Genomic DNA, 17,504 nt, shown 5'->3' with positions numbered 1-17,504 from the left:
TTTTTAAGAGCGCTTCAGAATATTTAAATATCATGAAAACTTATAGTTAGTAGTAACAAAATTCGAAGTTTTCAAATTCTTACAAACTTGGTTTATGCAGAGAGGCAGTCAAAAAGTAGACGGAAACTACAAGAAATTTGTAATAATAGAGCTTGCTGCATAATTCAATATACATATATATGTACATAAATTAGCTACGGCAATGACTTTGCAACAAGCTACGCAATAATATTTCCAAATATAAATTTATATGACAATATATAATTTTAAAAAAACTATATATATTTTTATATGTCAACTATTAACGTATGTTTTCATTAAAAATAACCAAATTTGCATTTTTAGAACTTTGACGTCACTCATATGCGCGCTAGCGTAGAGTTTTCACTTTTAGGTTGTGGTGTGCTTAATTTTCGAAAATTAATATATGTACATAAGGAAATTTTTGTTTCAAAAGTGTTTTTTTAGAATTGTAACGTCACTCATATGGGCGCTAGCATGTATTTCTGACTTTTAGGTTATGTGCTTAATTTTCGAAAATTAATTTATAACAAAAATTTGTTTTCAAAAGTCTTAATTGCCACGTTATAACACAAAATAACAACATATGCTTGCCGTTAATGTTAAATATGCACAAAGAAATAGCTAACGAATAGTTATTGATAAGAAAATAAGTATGCGCGCGCAATTTATTTTAAATTGTTGTTACAATAATCATAAATTAAACAAAAATACAATAATTAATGCATACTATATTTACGTATAAGCATTTTCTGTTATGCTGTAGCTTTAATTTGCTGCATTTTGGTATCTACGCATTATATATTAGACGCAGAAAATAAAATATAATATTCCACATATTTTTTAAAGAAAATTATATCGCTTTCTGGCGTAAATACATGTAGAACTACATATCTACGCGCTTGTTTGCATATTTTTCTTTTTTTTTTTTTACTTAATTTTAGGGTTTAGTTCGCGCCTAACCTCACTTTGAGCAGTTGGCTTATTAAATCTACTTCGTATATTTATGTATTTTTTTCGTTTCGTTATTTGCTGTAATAAATTTACAATATATTCGATTTATTTTAACGCTATGCAGACAGCATTGCTGCATATAAATATTTTTTAAATTAAAAACAATACTGTTCAAGCTGCAAACTATGCGAATGCTGCAACGGAATGTATGTTAGTGTATATATAATTGTAAATTTCGCAGAATAGCTGCAACTACCGTTAGCGCTCACACAATTCTTTTATATATAAATTTAACTTTAATTACTTAAATATTTATGATTACAAATTCCACATTTTGTAATTGTATGCCAGCACTTGATAATTTGTTGTTGTTGTTTGTTTTGTTGCAGTCTCATGATTTAAGGATTTCATACCAATTCCTGTGTGCCACATTGAACATAATTTATTTATTTACAAATTTTCTTTTTTCGCTCAGCCAATTTTTTTGTTCCACGTACGCTTTTGTATTGCTGTTGACTTAGAAAACTGCTGACGGCGACATGCGCTTTAACACTCGGTGGCGAGGTAGAATATCTCCACCACATCCGAGTCCACATCCTCGTAGTCATTGTCGCCACCAGCGCTGCTGCCATCATCATTTCTGCCACCACCACCAACATCACACACATCGCGCGCCAGCGATGTATCAGCAACTGCCGCGCGGTTTGCTTGTTCTACGCCACGCCGTGGGCGCAGCACCGGCACCTATAGTCACACTTTCGATGCGTGCGGCTGTGCGCCACCGCTAACGACTGCGCTCGCGAATTGCGGCTGCTGCTTCTGTACCGTTTGGTATGTGGGTTGTTGTGCTGCGATGGCTGCTGAACTCTGATCGCGTATGGTCACGTGTGTGACGAAGGGACCGCGACTGCGCGCGCTGCTGTTGAGTGAGGCGGGCGAGAAGCCATTCATGCCGGCTACTTTCCAGTGTGGTTGCGCTTGTGGTGGTGGTCCAACTGTTTGCTGTTGTGCTTGTTGTTGTTGCTGCTGTTGTTGATGATGATTGGTGTTGTTGTGTGGCTGCTGCTGCTGCTGCTGCACGCCATTCACCGTTATCGGTGAGTGATGTCCGTTTTGCTTGAGACTACCATTGCGCAGCTGATGATGTTGCGCCGCCGCCGCAGCTGGACTTACACTGTGCTGCACCGTCTCGTACTCATAGTATGTGGATGTGGGTCGCAGCAGACTGCTCTTGTCGGCAGCGCTGCCGCTGTTGCTTAACATGGCAGCGTGATGATGATGATGCTGTAAGTTGATGTCCTGTGAGCGGGCGCTGCGTTGCGAATGATAATGCTGATGACGGCGACTGCACAGACCGCACAAACACCCATCGAAAATGTAGAGCGGCAAAGCGTAGGGCATGACGAAGCAAGTTCGCGGATGTGAGTATATGCAAGAGAAAACGTTTACAGAAGGGAAAAATGGCATGAGTAATGTTGATGTGGTGTGTGTGGAAAAATATATAAATCTAAGTATGTCTTGATAGTATAGCAAGGCGAGTAACATCTAAGGAAATGAAAATGGAACTTAAAGCACAGCAAGGTGAAGGCAAGCATGTGAAGCGAAGAAAGTGGGCGCATGCAAAATGTGTGTTATGAAGAAAAGTACGTACATATGAATGTGTGTGTGTCATAATAAATAATATAATAAAAATTAAAATAATTTAATTATAAAAATTTTGTTTCTGCGGACATTAGAATGCAAGTAACCAATCAAGCGAAATTTTATAATATAAAAGATAAAAGGGGTAAAATAGATGTTAAGTAAATAAAACTACCAAAAATTTACAAAAGATAAAATAATCATAGCAAATTAATTCATTTTGTTTAAAAAGTTTGAAAATCGTAATTGAAATAGGTACTAAAGATAATGTAAAAAAAGTTTTTAAATACGAACTGCAGCAGTTTATTTTATTTTTACAGGCTTATTATAAATATTTTGGTGCTTTGACTGAACGGCTTAGGTCTTTAAGCGGGTTGAATGGTGGCATTTCACCGACTGTAATACAAGGTGCTTTCCAAAGAAAACAGGAATTTTTGAATCTAGATGCCCCCTGTTGGCGCCATCTATATGTCGACCGGTGCGTTAGAATTTGCTATCTTTATCGATTCTTAAGTGACAATTTCATGACATTTCATTGATTGGAAATGAAGTTATTGCGTTTTAAGTGTCAGTCTGTTTGTGTTATCGGTGCGGAAACGAGCTTCGAACAAAGAGCCAACATTTGTTTTGAAATTGGTAAAACTTTTACCGAAACGTTTCGATTGATGAAACAAGTTTATGGCGATGATTGCCTATCCCCAAAGTGGTCGTAAGGACATTAATGACGATCAACACGTGGGCCAATCAAAATCCTTTGATCACCGGAAATTCCATCGAAACTGTGCGTGAATTCATTAAAAATCAGCCGAAATCATCATTGAAATTCATGGAAATGGAATTGAAAATCTCCAAAACATCGATTTATCACATTTTACAACATTTGGGCTTACGAAAGGTGTGTGCACGATTTGTTTCGCACAAATTGCCTGACGACCGAAAATTGCTCAGAATCCAACATTCGAAGGACGATTATTTGACCAAAAATCATATTTCATTTTCATTAATCATTAACCAGTCCCCGCTTTCACTTAATATGGCACCGTGCGACCTCTTCCTTTTCGGAAAAATGCGCTTGCCCATGAAAGGAAAGCGTTATGCAGACGTAGAGGGCATTCAAGAGCTAAAACACTCGTTCGACAAGCTTTGGGACAGTGCAAAAAGCTGTACTGAAGCAGAAGGAGACTATTTTGAATAAAATAAATTGATTTTGCCGAAAAAACTAATTTCTGTTTACTTTGTAACGCAAATTGTATATAGAGCTGAGTAAAATCGAACATAAACGGCCTTATTTTCTATTCCGATCTACGAAAAAACAGTCCTTGGCCGTATAAAACCCCAATTCCTGTAACCGCTTATGTGATTTTTTTTTTTTTTTTTTGAAGTTTTTATGCCGAAAGAGTTGAATGTAAAGTTTTCTTACTACGAAATGTCTGACATTACAAAAAACAAAAAAAAAAAAACAAAAAAAAAGATAGTGGCTTACAAAATCATTACAATAAGTAAACTAATATCCAATTAAATGCAAGCTGGTTTTTAAAGTTATTAATTAGGCACCTAACAGCACTAGAGTATGCAGCGGATAAAATACAGTTACAGAAATACCAAAAAAAAAAAATTAAACTAATTAAAAAATATATACTCGTATAAATAAGAAAATACTCAGAAAAAAATATAGTCAATACTTAAAAATAGTAAATACTTAAAAAAAATATATATAAGTAATTAATACAGTTAATATGTAAATATAATAAATTAATGAATACTTAAAAAATAATAGTTCTAGCAAATAAAACTAAATTAGTGTTTAAGAAAGCAATATGGCAATTACTTCAATTCAAAGCAAATCCAATCTTCCGATTTCAAACGCACATATCTAGGGGTAAAGCTGCAATAGGAACCAAAGCGAGAACCGAGAAAACCGGTAGTAAGTTAATAAGCTGAGAGGCGTGTGGTTTAAAAATGCTTAAGTGTGGCAACCACAGCACATATACAGCTACAAAGTACATATATACATACATACACTTAAGAGCGATATGTATGCATGTTTCAAATGTGTGTGTATGTGTGCATGTTGTGTTGCAGTTAGTAGTTACCTTTCCGCCTCGACTTTAATGCGCTGCCTGATAACTTGTTGCCGCATGCATTCTAATGTCGACTCCGATAAAACATCTGTACTATTTTGATTTTGTTTAGTGGCCGTGTTTTCGCTTTCGCTGCTTTTTCGTGCATAAATAGTGCAATATATTTGGGCAAGTGTGTGTGTGTTTTGTTTAATTTTTTTTTCATTTAAAAATTGCATATGCGCATGTGTGGCGTGTTTGTTTAATGCATTATTATAACGGTTTATTTGCAGAATAATTTCAAAAATTTAAAAATGAACGGAAAATAGTAGTGATAATGGTGGTTGGTTTGGTGATGGGAAGAGAAAAAGAGAAAATGTAACAGACATTAAAGAGAGTGAAAATGTAAATGTGTATGTGTGTGTGTGTAAAATGCGAGTTCTGCTAAATGCCGCAGCGACTTTCATTACAAAAATTAAGAAAAATATATTTGTTTCATGAAAGCGCAACATACAGTTAGCGTAGTGAACGCTTATATAATTTCGTTTATATATAAATGCATATAGAAATGCATGTATATGTATGTGTTTATGAGTGTATGATTGTATGCGTGTATCAGTTAAATAAACAATTTATACAATTTTCAGCGAAGCAAACGCGCGCTCACCTCATCTGTTGCTGATGCAGTTCGTCGTAGTTGGCGTAGTGCTGATAGCGATGATTGAAAATATCATTGTGGTGTATGCCATTCGAGTTCGACGACAAGTTACCAATGCCACCACCAGCATTTGCGCCACTGCCACCGCTGCCGGTGCTATTGGCAGGCGGTAAGGGCGGCGGCGGTTGGTAGGCTGGTGGCACCAGCTTCGTATTTCGATCGAGCGCGGCTAAGGCGGCGGCAGGCAGATGATTGTTGGGCAGCGATGCCGGCGGGCGCTCAGCCAACGCAGCGGCTTGCGTATCTATCGGTACAACGCCATCTTTGCGATTCTTGCCGAAACGAAACATATGACCGATGCCGCGCAATATGCTCGGCTTCTTGGCGCGCGACTTGTGCTTGCCGTCGTTCAGCGAACTCTGGAAGGGACCGTTGCGATGCGCAAAGCCGCCATCCTGATCGGTGCCCTCTTCGAGCAGCCAGTGCTTGCGTGGCTCTATAATGAGAGTTAGAGAAAATAATATGAAATAAGAAAAAAGTTTGAAAATTTTCAGTGCTACTCACTGCCCGCCTCGGGATCCGCCACCACAGCGGCGCGCAAGCTGTCCTCACGTCCACGTCCACGCGGCGCACGCAATGCCGTCGGACCGCGTGGCTCATCGGACATTTGTATCTCTTGCACCATGGTTTGCAGCGACTCCAACGATGAGGATTTCTTCAAGCCCAGCGAGGGACCCAAATCACCGACTTGATCGCGCGCCTCCGCTTGCAATTGTTGCGCCTCCACGCCGGAAGCGGTCTTCGTGTGCTTATAGCCGGGTATTTGCGCATTCGCATTGGCAATACGCGCTGTTAGCGACTCCATGGAGCCACCATATATGGCAGACTTGGTTAGTTGTATGCGGCGCTCGCGTTCGCGTTCTTCGCGCAACTTCTTATTGCGCTGGTAGGTGCCCGTTTCGCGTGCATCCAAGGCGGCGTGATGTTTCTCCGATATCGAACGGCGTCCAAGCGCGTCGCGCGAAAAGTGCTCCACACCGGAGTTGTTCGTTTCGAGACTCAACTGCGATGAGTAAGTGGCATCGAAGCCCGGTGCGGCTGTGGTTGTATTTGGACCACCATTGCTGCTTTGAGTGCACACTGAATCGTTGGGATGGTGGGGCAGTGTACTGAATTAAAATCATAAATATATGTTTAAATATATTTTGAAGGGTCTAGGTAACATGAGAGTACTCACGGTGACATTGGCTCTGGATCGTCTTCAATTAAAACTGTGTTGTTATTGACATGGCCATTCATCATCTTCTGATGATGCAAAGCTGGTGACCACGTTTCATTTGTTGCCATGTAATAGCTCTCATTGCGCAAGCTATGTACGCCGGCGCTACCGGGCGCACCACCAATACCACCTGCAACCCCACCGCCAGCGTTCAAGTGATCGCGTGAGGGCCGACGCGCCTGTTGTGATGAATTCGACGAGCAAACTCCACCGGTTAGACGATCTAATACGGGATTGCTCCATCTGAAAGATTGATGTTGTATAAATGACTTAGAAAAAGAGAGACACACACAGTAACCTGTTCATTTCATTTGTGGCGCAGCCACCAGCTCCACTCCGTGCTTCCTTCTTCTCCGGACTCAGATAGATCACTGTAGCGCCGGAATTATCGCTGGCATTCGAGCTGCTGTTGGTTTGCTCGAGTATGTCACCCGAACTGGCGGAACGTGCGATTTTGCGTGCCACCGATAGCGTTATCATGCCCGGATGCTTACCGGGATTGTTGACCATGGCACGACGCAACGTCTCCATTGCCTCCGCGTTATTTTGACCCAACAGCGAGACACCATTAACACTCAAGAGTTGATCGTTCATGCGTAGACGTCCGTCACGTGATGCGGCGCCACCATGTATGACATTTTTCACGAAAATACCCAAATCACCGTCGTGTTTCATTGAGTTGTTACTGCTGTTGGAATTTGAACTTGTCTTGCCTTTGACGCTGACACCGAGACCGGCCTTCTCTGTATCGTGCACCGGTATGTGTAGTGTGAGTACTTCGCGTGAGCGCCATGCGATGCCCGCTTGTAAGCTATCCTACATTATTCGAGTGGGAACGAGGGTTTAGAGGTTAAAAAATATTCATCGAAAGCTTGAAGATTATACTTACGCTTGAGGCTGCCGACTCGCTGCCTGCGTCTATGAAGTGCTGGGATTCGTTCAGCTGATACTGTGCTTGCTGTTGGTGCTGCTCAAAGAGCGACCGTGCACTGTTGGACTTCTTAACGCCATTCGGCAGCTTATCCTGCTGCTGCTGCTTTTGTAAAGAAGAAGGTAGCACTGGCGCTGGCGGTTTTGGTGGTGTATTCATTACGTCGCGCTCTTTCTCGTCGTAGTTCTGGAAAGGATGTTGAAAATATAAATTAGTAGGAAAATATTACAATTATCTTGGAGCTTAGTCATTCGATTAATAATTTTTTTATTAGTTTTCTGAATAATTTCTTCGGTTAATCATTTGGCAGATTAATCGTCCGATTGAAATTTGTCCATTTAGTCGATTAGTCTTTGGATTAATATATTATTATTAATCTTTAGATTAATTTCTTTCGATTGAGAATTAAGAATTTAATCTAATAGTCTTTCGAATAATATATTTTTTTTTTATTAATTTTCGTCTAATTAATTCCTTTCGATTAGTCATTTAGATGATTAATATTTCGATCAAAGTTAAATCATTTAGTCGAATAGTCTTTTGATTATTATTTTTATTAATTTTTTCGATTAATCATTTAGCTTATTAATCTTTCGATTGAAATTTGAAAATTTAATCGGTTAACCTTTTTTTATTATTAATATTCTGATTAATTTCTTTCGATTGATTGATTTTTGGATTTAATTTTAATAATTTAGTCGACCTTTGATTATTAATTTAGTCAATTAGTATTTCGATTAATCCTTTAGTAGATTAATCCTTCGAATGAAATTTAACAATTTGGTCGATTATTCCTTCTATTAATATTTTTTTTTAATAATCTTTTGATTAATTTATTTCGATTAATAATTTAGTTGATTAACCTTTCAATTAATAATTAAATCGATTAATCTTTCAATTAAACTTTAATAATTTAGTCAATTAATTTCTCGATTAAACAAATTTTTTGATTAAACTTCCTAGTAATCATTTTACAGAGCAAACTTTCGATTAATTGCTCTAATGAATAAATTTTTTTGTAATTTTTTTATAACCTCGACTAATTAGATTAACCCTCTCCGGCATACTTACAATTTCCCGCTCATCCTGTTCGGCCAATTCCTGCTGACGCGACACTACTAAACGCACCGTAGCACCGGGTTGCGTAGCGCGCAAAATGGAGACCACATCCGTTTGGGTTTTACCCGTCATTGGCACGCCGTCCACCTCGAGCAAGCGATCGCCCGGCTTCAAACGACCATCTTCGATAGCAGCGCCACGCGGCAGTATATTCTTAATATAAATCGGACAATGGCCACCGGCTGGATTATCGCGTGTTGTCACGGAAAAGCCAAGACCGTTTGGACCCTTCTTCAGCACAATTTCGATCTTGCGGCCGAGCTTGCGTGTATTCGCGACCTGTAGAGACGTGCCCACTGGCGCAGTATGTGGCTTACGTGTGGGCGAGACAGTCGCCACCTTCGTTTCTACGGTTGAGGCCAATTTCTCTTCCGCTTCAATCATTTCGGCGACCTTAGAGTCACGACGCCGCGATTTGCTGACGCTACGTTGGTTAGCGTTACTACCACTGGCGCGCAACACGCGCACACGCAGTTCGGAAGCTTCGAGTGAGCGTCGTAAATAGTCCTGCACTTTACCCTCGGTTAGACCGATCAATTTGGTGCCATTGATTTCCAATATGCGATCGCCGCGACGCAAGCGTCCGCGTTCAGCGCGACTACCCGGTTCCACGTGTTGCACCAACAAACCGCCGCCATGTTCGTTGTCCGGTATGGCCGTCAAACCCAACGGACTACCATACTCATTAATGATGAGCAACATTTCGCCATCTTTCTCGCGTATCGACTCGTAAGCCTGACCGAGCGGCTCTTTACGCTTACTTTCACGCGGCAGTGACTTGGTAGTGTACATCTGTCCTTGCGACGCATACTGATGCGACGACTGCTGTTGCGGGTGCTGCTGCTGCTGATGCTGTAACTTTTCGGCGGCTTCCATCCATTTGTATCCCGTGCCATCGCCAAGAAACTGCATGGACAAGCGACCGGAGCGTGCGAACGGTTGTTGCGTCGGTGCGGCTGTCGCATGCTGTTGTCCATCGTCTTCCTCCTCCCACTGTGGCGTTAAATAGCCGCTTTTATCGAGCAGCACACGATCGGGTGAATCGCCGCCGCAGTGTGGCGCTGCTGCTGACCAGCGTTTATTGCCACCCTCCGCCTTCAGCGAGGCGAGCAAATTCGGATCACTGCTGCGACGCACTTGCAAACCCAGTCCAGTCATGGGGCAGGCAGTAGTGCTGGTGACTTCAATGTGCGGCGTGGCAGTATCGCCGCGTTGCCCATTTGTGGGTGCATCTGTGTTAGTGGGGTCACGAAAGATATCGGGCGAGCCGGTGCCCACCGAAGAGCTGCCTGAGGCACCATCGCCGCCACCTTGCGGCACACCCGGATCCGGACCAGAGTCATCGAAACTGGCAAGTATTTGTTCGCGATCATCGGCCACATCGCCGACACAATCGTCGGGGTCGAGTATGCCCGACTGTGTTTGTAGATGGTGTACGGCAACCCAAGAATCAGGCTCCTGCAAATGAAAGTGGTGGAACGGAAAGCGGACGCATATTAGTAAATGGTTAGAAATATGTAGTGGTAATAAAGTATTTAATTAAGAACTAATCAATATTCTGTGTGTTTGTAGTTATTTTGCTGTGCACGTGGCTTGGTAAGTTAATTAGGTGCGGTCATAAAAATACTTTGTAAAATAAGGCAATCGCTGAAATGCCTATGCCTATGTCTGTTGCGCAGCGTAACTGTTGCTGCCCATAATAATGGCTTGAGTATGTGACTTCCGTTGCGTAGAAAAGCCAAAGTGTTAATAAAAAATTCTGTCGTTTTCATTACCTCCACACATATTTCAAGTTCGTTTGAGCAATTATTCGAAAGTATGCAACGAAGTTGTATTTATATTTATTACAGAGGTCACTGACTTTTTGGTAGATTCTACTTTCGTATTTAAAAAAAAAATTTCGTATTGGAAAAGGTCATTTCTGGTGGCAATGCATTAGAACCATAATTGATATTAAAAAGAACTCAACCACTTTGACAAGACATCATCTTTGGGTAGTCATAAAAACAGAAGGCTAGATCTATATGAATAGAACTATACAGATCAGCAACTCGGATTGACGTATGGACCGATTTCGCACATTTTACGTCGAGATCTTAAGTTGAAGCATACAAAATATAGCTTGTGCCTCTCAACCTCCCCAAGCGACATTGCTTCGCTCTTGAAACTTTCCAAGAAGATCCGATGTTTAATGAATCCCATTTCTGGCTCAATGGGTATGTAAACAAGCAAAATTACCGCATTTGGGACGAAGAGCAATCTGAAGAGCTTCAAGAGCTGTCATTTCATTCAGAAAAAACAACGGTTTGGTGCGGGTGGTGCAATCATCGGCCCAGATTTCTTCAAAAATAATGCGGGTGAGAACGTAACCGTCAATGGCGACCGTTTTGCGCCTTGATAACCGACTACTTGATGCCTGAAATTGAAGCTTGTGATCTTGGCGACATTTGGTTGCAACAAGATAACGCCACTTCCCACACATCGCAGCAATCCATGTGTTTATTGAGAGATAACTTTGGAGAGTAGATAACTTCACGTTTTGGGTCGGTCGATTGGTTAGCAAGATCGTGTGATATCACACCGTTAGACTCTTTCCTGTGTGGGTATGTACTGTAAAGACTAAAGTCTATGCGGACATTGCCGCTTTGATTCAGAAGCAAAACATCACGCGTGTCATTCGTCAGTTACCAGTCGAAATGTTCGAACGAGTCATCCAAAATTGGACACAACGGATGGACCATCTGAGACATAGCCAAAATTGACAGAGATGATGAGATAATCTGCAAAAAATAAATTCTTTCGAATGATAACAAAATTTCGCTTTAAATTTGAAGTTTCTCTGTTATTTCTGCAAAAACGTCTGGAAACTGGAAATAGATCAACAAGTGTAGTCCCAATTAGCTGTTTGGGTATGTTTTTAGTGACATACTTTTTGGTGCAACAGTCAAACACATTCTGAGGTAGTTTTAGGAGTTCTTCGTCAAGGAAAACTTCATAATTTTAATCAAAATGAATATTTCTATGAGTTTTTTTTTTTTTTGTTCTTTATACTATATATTTATTTCTCTACATTTTTCAATTCTTAAATATTTATTTCTACACATTTTGTATTTCTTTTTTCATTCATAATTCCACAAACCAAAAATTTCCTATAAGAAATATGCACTGCAGCGCACATTTGACACTTTTTGGTGAGTCACAGAGCCCATATAGAGGCAATTTAAWATATATTGTTTACGGCTGCCACATGTGGGTGTACCGAATGCAACAAAATAAAAGTAAAAATTTGTATAAAACAAAAAATAGAGAAAAAATAATATAAACTGAAATATGTGACAGCTTGTTTGGCCAAAATGTGTTGCATTCATTTTTTATATGGTTATAGGATTGCTCATAACTGTGAGAAAAGCGAATAATGGCAAAACAAAAGACTTCAATAGCAACAAACGCCATAAAACAAAAAACACGCAGCAAAGACAAGCGAATGACTGGTGATGGCAGTAGATATGGATGGCTGCAAAGGCAGAGCTATATGAGTTGTATTTTACATATGTATGTATGTATATGGTAATGGTATGCATGAAAAAATAAATGAAAAACTTTAAATTCCAAAATGATATGATGAAAATATAGAAAAATACGCTCGGTATGGCAAAAACTTGCATCACACAAATATATACGCGTAATTATGATGAAAAAATAAAGAAAATAGTAAAAATAAATTGAATAAATTCTTACTCTAAAAATAAATATAGTAAGTAAGGAGAATAATTAAAATACATAAAAAAAATAACGAAATTTTTTTTTTACTAAAAATTAACACCATATAATGAAAAGCTGAATAATTAACTTTTGGGTTAAATATTATACTAAAACCTATTTAATGAAAAATTTCAGATCTATTGAAAAAGTTGAAGTGAATGAAATTTTTGAGTTTAAAAAATTTATTAATTTTCTATCATGCAACTTTTTTCCTAATCAAAAGCTTGAAATTGTCTAATGAAAAAACTGAGAATAAAATAAAATTGTAGAGTGATTCAAGCAGTCTATCATGCGATAGATAAACAAAAACTAAGACTGTCTAATAAAAAAAAATGAATAAATAGCTCTTGGGTTATATATTTTACGAAAAATCCTTATTTGAGAAAGTCTATAATTAAATTTTCCTAATAAATAAAAATAATAAATTTTAGAAATAATCTAAAAAATATATTATAATATTACACAAACATTTGAATGGAATTTTGTTTTATAACGGAGATTTGTAAGAGATTATACATAAAATTCTACATTTACTGGTTTTAAAGTGTATTATTTTAATGTATCATCGTCCCGACATTTCGGGATTAACTAAATATAGAAATCCCAAAAATCAGAATTTCTTGATATATATTTCGGGATTCATTATCAGATACTATGAAAGTCCCGAAATTTCGGGATTACCGAAAATATATTTCGGGATTCATTGTCAAGTACTCCACAAGTTCCAAATATCGCGATTACTTAATATATGTTTCGGGATTAAATATCGAAATTTCAAAATTATTTTTTCAAATATATTTCAGGCTCCTTTATAGGATATGTGCTATACAAATCCCGAAAGGTCGGGATTACCTAAAATATTTTTCGAGAATCATTATCCGATGCTATAAAAGTCCCAAAATTTCGCGATTACTTAAAATATTTTTCGGGATTCATTATCTGAAATGTTTCGTTTCCAGTAATTCCCTTGCAAATAAAAAAAGTAATAATAAATAAAATTAAAGTTAACAATCCCGAAATTTAAGACCATATTTACTACAAGAAATTTTAAATTATCGAAAACTTCGAAACACCTACAATAATAACATTAAAACGTAAAACATGTTAAAAAATTAGTTAGAATAACAAAGCAACAACACAGAAACATATGACGATTGTGAAACAAAAAAGTATCCCGGAAAAAACTAGCACAAAACTAAAGTTCAATACAGTTGTAAGCACGTAAAATGACACAAAAAATTAGACAAAATCAACAACAAATAATACAATAGAAAAACAAAAACAAATAGCCGGAAATACGCCTCTCTGCCCAGCGCATCGCTCAACGCATCAATGAAACAACGCTAATGCTTAGATGTATTTAAATACTAGTGATTTTATTTATTGTTTATTTTATTTCACATTTTGCTTTCGTGATTTATTCGCGCATGCAAATAAAGTTCACAACAAAATTGTTGTTTTTATTGTTCCCATAAATTTTGTAAACCCATCAATTTATATGTATGCGCTTTTACGATAAGGCATTGTTGATATTTTACGTTTTTTATTGCTTTGATTGCCTCGAAATTTATTAAGTGAAAACTTAAACGGCGCTTATTTTGGGTATTAAAATGGTAAAACATGGGAATACCAGAGATACACGTGCATAATATGGGTATGCGTATTTACAGCCGTGGTATAGAAGTTGACATGAATACGCTACTATAAGCTTAGTAACGAAAATAGAAGTAGTGGGCAAGTTGCAATAATAATGTCATAAAATGACTATAGATAAATGGGAGTATTGGGTTAATTGAATAGTTTGCTGAAGTGTTATCGGAATGTAGACATACATACATTTAATGATTGTAAATCAAAGATATAGTTGCAAATATGAAATTTAGTTAGTACCAAAGGTATTCTAGACATTGTAATGAAAAGTAAAAGTGCTGGAAATAGAAAGAAAATTATTGTTCAAGCTAATCTTTCTTCACATTTTTTATTAACACGAATTATTTATTATAACTAATTTTTTCTGTGATGCCATATTAGCGAAAGTCTTAAAAAAGTGTGGAAGAGAGTTCATAAAACTCTTTTATATTTTATGAAAAATACGATTGATAGATTGCTTAACATTCAAAAAACCCTGTGATCTTCTTGATCCTAGTTCCGAAATTTCGGTATTACTTAAAATATGTATCGAGACTCATTACCAGCTACTATACAAGTCCCGAAATGTCGGGATTACTTGAAATTATTTCGGAGTTCATTACCAGCTGCTACACAAGTCCCGAAATTTCGGAATTATTAAGAACATATTTCGGGATTCATTACCAGTTACTATACAAGTCCCGAAATTTCGGGATTTTTAAAACTATATTTTCGGCTCATTAACAGCTATACAGGTTTCGAATTTTCGGGATTACTATATTTCGGTACTCATTAGTTGCTGCTCTAAAAGTCCCAAGATTTCGGGATTTATTCAAATATATTTCGGGATTCATTACCAGCCACTATACAATTTCTGAAATTTCAGGATTACTTAAAATTTATTTCATCTTCGATACTTTTTATCAAATACTGTCCCTGGTTATGAAGAAACCCTTGCGCCAGGAGGACTTTCGAAGATAAAGTAGTCCGGAGCTATAAATGAATACAGGTAATGATGGAAGAAGTAGTAAACATTTGTTTTTTGGACAAACTGGCGGCTTCCCAAAACAAAGCAGAATCTTGTGAAAGAATGTGCACTTCAGAGTCGCTCGAAATTATTATAAAAAACCTTATTCCTTCCATCATTAACTGACAAATATAACTAAGAAGAACTTGCAAGGCGATTGTGCGACCGTTTCGCAGAAATTTTTCACCTTCATCGCCTCCAAAAACAGCGTTTCGAGAAAAAACATGTTGAAAGTGGTTCTTAAGTAATAGTTCCGGTAAATTTTCAAACATAATCATATGTCGTGCATATACTAGCTTAGCGAAGTCAAAAACCTTCATCTTCAATTGGAATCATTATTTAATAAATGGTTTCAAACAGAACTATTGTTTGAAAAATTCGAGATATTACAGTTGGTAAAAAAATTTTCGAGAGCCTATCAAAAACTGACTTTTTTTTTTAGAAAATATCTATTAGATTTTTCTCAGCAATTTTAAATGTTTTCCTTTAAAAAATTGTACTTGTAATAAATAACAATAAAAAACATAAACAAGCAATCCAATATTCTGTTTTTTCAAAATACTATTAGAGCCGTTTTCGGGTAACAAAAGTACCAACCAACCAATTAACTATTTTCCAAAAATATCTTTCTGTCTTTGGTTTTGTTGCATTTTGTGCCTGAGACATGCTACAATTACCTTTTGCCCGCGATATGGTGACGGCGGCCGTTTCGGCAGCGTTAACGAATAGGATTTCTGCAGGAATGTGTGTTGTATGCCTTCATGCTTCGCCGACACTTTATATGTGTGCCGCCAGCCAAAAATGCCAGTCAGTTTGTTGGCCAAAGCGGGGCATTTCGGTGGTACGTCGAACATTGTGGGTATATGTTTTTTGTATTCAGAGTTAGATGTAGATTTTTTTATAATTTTAGTAGTTTTCGTTGTTTTTTTTTTTGTCGCAGAGAATTTGGTTTTTTAATCTTTGGTTAGTATTTTAGCTTTGTTTCTTTTTATTTATTTACACACACACAATTGCACTCACATTGTCACACACCTCAGCTATGAGTCGTTTTTAGATTCTGTGCGCGCTTTTTTACGAATATTCACTTGAAATCACGCCATTTTTTCGATTTTTTTGTGCACTAAAGGGAGGTGGAATATATTTAAATTAATTTTCATTAAATTTGTTATTAAAATTTGTAATAACATGCAGTACTTTTATTTATATTTCAAGTTGCTTGCTTGAGTTCCAACAAAATTTGATTTATTTTCTTTATTTATTTTCTTGTAGTTGCTTCTAAAATCACTTTTCCGTTTAGACTGAACTATTGTTGCTGAACCAAAAACAAATTTTGTGCGCAAACGCGTTTGTAAGCATTTCATATCTTATCAATTGCAGTAACTAACACCTTGCTTTCGCCGCCTGTCTGCCTGCTGGCCTGTTAGCCCCTAGATCGGCCTCGCCAGCAACAATGACAATAAATAAAATGACGCAATTAATTACTGCCGACGACTATTATATGTGCGAGAAGTGGGCGCTCGAGCGTCTGCCCACCTTGCGATTCACCAATGAGTTAGTAATACTGTTTACACCAAGCGTTTTCTTATCAAATTCAGGCAAATAAATATTTGTGTTTATGCCAAATATATAGAGTATGTACTCTTCGTTAGAGCGGGTCGGTTTCTATAAAATCGCGAATGCGCGAAATATTCTACGGATCATTCTGAAAAACTTTGCTTTATAGACTAAGAGTCCAAAACCGGTTTGGAGCCAGCGATTTTTAAAGCGAACTTTAAAAAATCTGAACCATCGGTTGTATGGGATATATACATATATATATTTTCATATTCCATTGTATATATTTATATATAGTATATATAGTTGTCCGATCTAAAAAAGCGATCAATAGATTTCATTCGCATATCTCAAAATTGGACGAAAAAGCTTAATGATCAGTAAAAAAAACTTCGCCTTAGAAATCGCCGCCTCGAAACCGGTTTTTGACTCTTATTCTCTTAGACAAAGTTGTTCAGAATCATCCGCAGAACATTTCCCGTATACGTTATTCTTCGTTTTTTTTTTTTTTTGTTTTGGCTTCCTGTAAATTGACCCGCTCTAATGTACTTACAAAGGTTTATTTCTTTAAAAAAAACAAAATTTAATTTCTTTTCGTTATTGACAATTAACATATTTTTATAAATTTCGTTGTTACGACAAAAGGAACACGATTTTATTAATTAATCATATTTGTTAATAAAATATAAAAACTTTTAAATATAAAAAATAAAACAAAAAAATATTTTAACTTTTATATTCAAAAATTAAAAGAGAGTAAATACAAAAATAAAAAAATACATAAAATAAAATTAATAATATATATACAACTTTGCTTCCGCCGTTTTCCAACAGATGTCTCTAGGGTCAAGCACTGGTCGATTAAATCG

General features: G+C 37.2%; 1 protein-coding gene across 10 annotated transcripts in view; it reads right to left on the bottom strand.

Annotated features, from left to right (window-relative positions):
- Positions 1-940: 940 nt before the first annotated feature.
- Positions 941-17,504, bottom strand: part of LOC108967561 (partitioning defective 3 homolog B) — a 144,319-nt gene continuing 127,755 nt past the window's right edge. For 6 of the 10 annotated variants that reach the window (XM_018931065.1, XM_018931063.1, XM_018931066.1 and 3 more), the window contains exons 3-11: positions 8,616-10,121; positions 7,503-7,730; positions 6,912-7,429; positions 6,572-6,856; positions 5,899-6,503; positions 5,344-5,830; positions 4,710-4,832; positions 4,445-4,501; positions 941-2,320 (exon numbers count right to left, since the gene is read on the bottom strand). In XM_018931065.1, coding sequence (XP_018786610.1) covers positions 1,726-2,320; positions 4,445-4,501; positions 4,710-4,832; positions 5,344-5,830; positions 5,899-6,503; positions 6,572-6,856; positions 6,912-7,429; positions 7,503-7,730; positions 8,616-10,121 — 4,404 coding nt within the window. In that variant the 3' untranslated portion in view covers positions 941-1,725. Of the gene's footprint in view, positions 2,321-4,444; positions 4,502-4,709; positions 4,833-5,343; positions 5,831-5,898; positions 6,504-6,571; positions 6,857-6,911; positions 7,430-7,502; positions 7,731-8,615; positions 10,122-15,758; positions 16,196-17,504 lie in introns of those variants that run through there. The other 4 variants (XM_018931060.1, XM_018931061.1, XM_018931069.1 and 1 more) reach the window with 4 other exon arrangements.

Source organism: Bactrocera latifrons, unplaced genomic scaffold (assembly GCF_001853355.1).
Source record: "Bactrocera latifrons isolate USDA-ARS-PBARC rearing strain unplaced genomic scaffold, ASM185335v1 scaffold_19, whole genome shotgun sequence".
In the NCBI taxonomy this organism is placed as follows: domain Eukaryota; kingdom Metazoa; phylum Arthropoda; class Insecta; order Diptera; family Tephritidae; genus Bactrocera; species Bactrocera latifrons.
Note: the sequence above shows the minus strand (reverse complement) of the source record. Positions and strands in the feature narration are given on the sequence as shown.